This window comes from Benincasa hispida, chromosome 2 (genome assembly GCF_009727055.1).
Source record: "Benincasa hispida cultivar B227 chromosome 2, ASM972705v1, whole genome shotgun sequence".
Lineage (NCBI taxonomy): Eukaryota > Viridiplantae > Streptophyta > Magnoliopsida > Cucurbitales > Cucurbitaceae > Benincasa > Benincasa hispida.
In genome coordinates, this window is record NC_052350.1 from 58,819,544 (window position 1) to 58,823,096 (window position 3,553).

Below are 3,553 nucleotides of genomic sequence, written 5' to 3' on the forward strand. Positions count from 1 at the left end.
TTTAATAGTTAGCAAAAAAAGTTGGCACAACCCAATTACTAAACTTAGAAAATTCCAAAAATTTCCTATGTCCATTATTAGTTAAACAAACGAATTTCACTTCCCACTAAAGCAAAATTAGTATAAAATGATGTAAGTTGAATATAAAGCTGGAAAAAGAAAAAGTAAATGGAGAAACATGATGGGAAAAAATAATTAAACCATGAAAAAAAATGATGGTGTATGGAAATAAAAATACGAAAGAAAATTGAGGAATGCAGCGAAGTACTTTATTTTATCAAAATATTATATGAAATTTGATTGTATATTGATTGAGTGTTGGTATATTTGAAATAATAGAAAATCCTTGAGGACCTCTATATATATAATTAGAAAATATTTAAGTGCAGTCTGGCTGGCTGCATCTATCTTGTATGTAATCAAGCTGTACCCCATATAAAATTGTCAAGTGTCAATTTCATTTTTCTTAAATATTTTTTCTTTCTAACTTTTTTTGTGTGATAAAGAAGTGGAGATTGTTGTACTTAATCATTGTTCTGTACATTTTTACGATGGGATATCATTGACCATTACAATAAATAGAATTAGAAAGATTAAAAATGATACGTGGAAATTAAATTAATATACAAATACTTTACACATTATAAATGGCAAGACTTTGATGGTTACATTTGTAGAACAAGTTAAAAAGAAAGCAACAAATATCAAACATGTTACATTTCAAATCCTACATCATCCAAAAGAAGGCTGAAAACTATGTTTAAAAATAGCTCGGAGAAAGTTACTTCCTTTACAAATTGCAATATTTTGTATAGATATAATTAGATTAGGTTTGGGCATCAACCTTAATAAATCCAACGTCTTGATTTATTAGTATTGTTTGCATCTCTCACTTCATAGTTCGTTGTCAATAGATGAAGTTGAAGCTAATTCTTCAAGTAGAAACAATGATTGATCTGCAATCGAGAATATTATTAGATGATATAATATTACATTTACCTTCACTTATCAACTTAAGTTTTTAGTTGATCAATCGGTTATTTGATATGGTATGATTAGAACAGGTCATCAAGAGGTTCTCTATTCAAACACTACTTATTAGCTTAAGTTTTTTTTTTTTTTAAGTCAATCCATGATTTAACAAATATATAATATTTTCTATATTGATGTAGTAAGAAATTTTATAGGAAGGAAGAACTACTAATTACAATATACCTTCAAAGTGAAGCATTGGCCACTCCCATTCTTGACCAAAGCCTAAGAGTGTTGTTTCTGAAAACTTATGGTGATCATTTAAATTCCTTTGTTGAATGCCTTCTATGTTTCCTTCAAATGGTTCATCACTTCCAACAAAATTTTGAATCTTTCAAGTAATATCAACACAAAATGAATGTGTATTTAGAGGAAGTCAAGAGAAATCACTTTGTATTATATCAATGCAAACTTATAAGCTTAATTACCTCAAAACTTGGATCAAAGTTGACAAGAGGGACACATTCCAAAGCATTATTGATCATCGCTTTCCATGTCTTGTTTGGGACTTTCTTGCCTAACAACTTAATTCAATGCATGAAAGAAAAAGAAAAAATTAGAAATATACCTAGCTATAGCTAAATCATCATTAGAAATGAAACTTATAAGGATGATAATTTGAATATTTTGTTTAATTTGGTTACCTTTTTCAAGTAGGGAGGACCTTTGTCATTATAAATTTTCAAGAAATCGTCAACAGTTTCAATGCCTTGAGAAGATAAGATATTATGGTAAACACCATTTTTGCTAATCCCTTCCAATCGCCATACTTTATCTTCCCTTGTTGGAGGGTGGTGCTTCTTATTCACTCAAGAAAGGAATATGCATTAGAGAAATAGAAATAGATCATAAGAGTAAGGGTGTCAAAAAAAAATCTGATATCGAGAAAAACTCCATCTAACACAATCCAATTCGTGTAGGTTGGATTGGGTCGATTCAAATAAATGAAAATTTGGTTCATAGATTCAACTAAAATAATATGGATAATTATGAATGTATTATTAATTTTAAAAATTATGTTTTTTTTTTTACTTCTAATACATCTATATATATACCTATATTCATTTTAATTTTACAATTAATTTAGATTATTTATTTTCCAACCACTATTAAAAATATAATATTTTAACAATATGGAAAGAAAATTTTCATAATATAAATTAAAATTGATTTGCTAATCTTAATTCAATATTTGAAAATAATTAAATAAATTCTTGTACATATTGACATTTTACTTTCAAAACAAAAATTTAAATAAGAAAAAGCTACCTTTTTAGATCCAAGTTTTTAAGAACAATGTGTTTGGTCTCTAAATTTTCAAAACATATCTTTTTAGTTCCTAAGTTCTTTATAATAGGTACATTCAGTCTTGGAGTTTTTAAAATTTGTTTTTCTAATTTAAAATAATGATAATAAATTATTGTAGAGACCTTTTAGATCTATTTTTAAAAAATTAAGGATTAAAAAGAAACAGTTTAAAAACTTAGGAACCAAATGCACCTATTTTAAAAGACTTGGAGACTAAAAATATATATTTTGAAAGCTCAATGACCAAATAATGCACAAAATTTTCAAAATTTGGAGACTAAAAAAGTAATTTTTCCCTTAAATAATAACCCAAATAACCCGAATCAACTCAATCCAAAGAATGTTTCATGGTTGAGTTCTTTATTTAATAATAGTTATTTAGGTTAAAGAAGCCTACACCAAACACAATTGTGTTCGATTTAAAAAGTATTTCGACTCAGTCCAACCCAACCTATAATCACCCATAATAAAGAGAGGAAAGAAAGAGAGGTTACCTTCCCCTCGATGATCCAATACTCTAAAGGGTTGAGATATAGCTTCTCCAATTCTTGGGTAATTCTCTAGGATTTTATCATCTTTAATTCTTACTCCTAATCGAAATTGCTTAGATCTCAACCAGCTCGAGTTGTCAGTGAAGCTCAAACTCTTGATGAACCCAACTCCATTTCTGAGATGAAGTTTCAAATCATTACCCACAATTAGTGGTCTTTTTCCATCCCTCTGAAACAAAATTCTCTGGTTGATGAACTTGGTCAGGTCTCCGTCGAGGACGACGACCTCAATTTGCGCCGTCGACAAAGGACCTATCGAGACAATGGCATTGGAGTTATTGACATCAATGAGTGCAACTTGTAATGCATCGCCGTTCTCCGCTTCTATGTCATTGTTGGTAAAAATGGTGGACGCAATTTGGTTGAGAAAACGTAACTCAAACTTAGTTTCAAACCCTTCAATCATTGAAGAAGATGGAAGGAAGTGATAGTGAGACTTAAACATGGTATTCATTTCCTCCCTAACCTGAAATTAAAAACTTATTAATTAGACCTAATTTGGTGATTAGTTTTTTATTTTTTGTTTTTAAAAATTAAATTTAGAAACACCCATTCCACCTCTAGTTTCTTTTGCTTTGTTTTCCATTTCTACAGTATTGTTTTTAAAAAGAAAGCTAAACTTTTTAAAATTAAGACTCTACTTGATAACCATTTCGACTATG

The 3,553-nt window shown here is 28.8% G+C and overlaps 1 protein-coding gene across 1 annotated transcript; it reads right to left on the bottom strand.

Moving 5' to 3' along the window:
• Positions 1-894: 894 nt before the first annotated feature.
• On the bottom strand, positions 895-3,336 carry LOC120072180 (calmodulin-binding protein 60 A-like). The gene is made up of 5 exons (XM_039024589.1): positions 2,835-3,336; positions 1,677-1,741; positions 1,461-1,556; positions 1,216-1,363; positions 895-956 (listed from the first exon to the last, which is right to left on the bottom strand). The coding sequence occupies exons 1-5, from the start codon at positions 3,334-3,336 to the stop codon at positions 895-897; spliced, it is 873 nt and encodes a 290-aa protein (XP_038880517.1).
• Between the last annotated feature and the right edge of the window lie 217 nt (positions 3,337-3,553).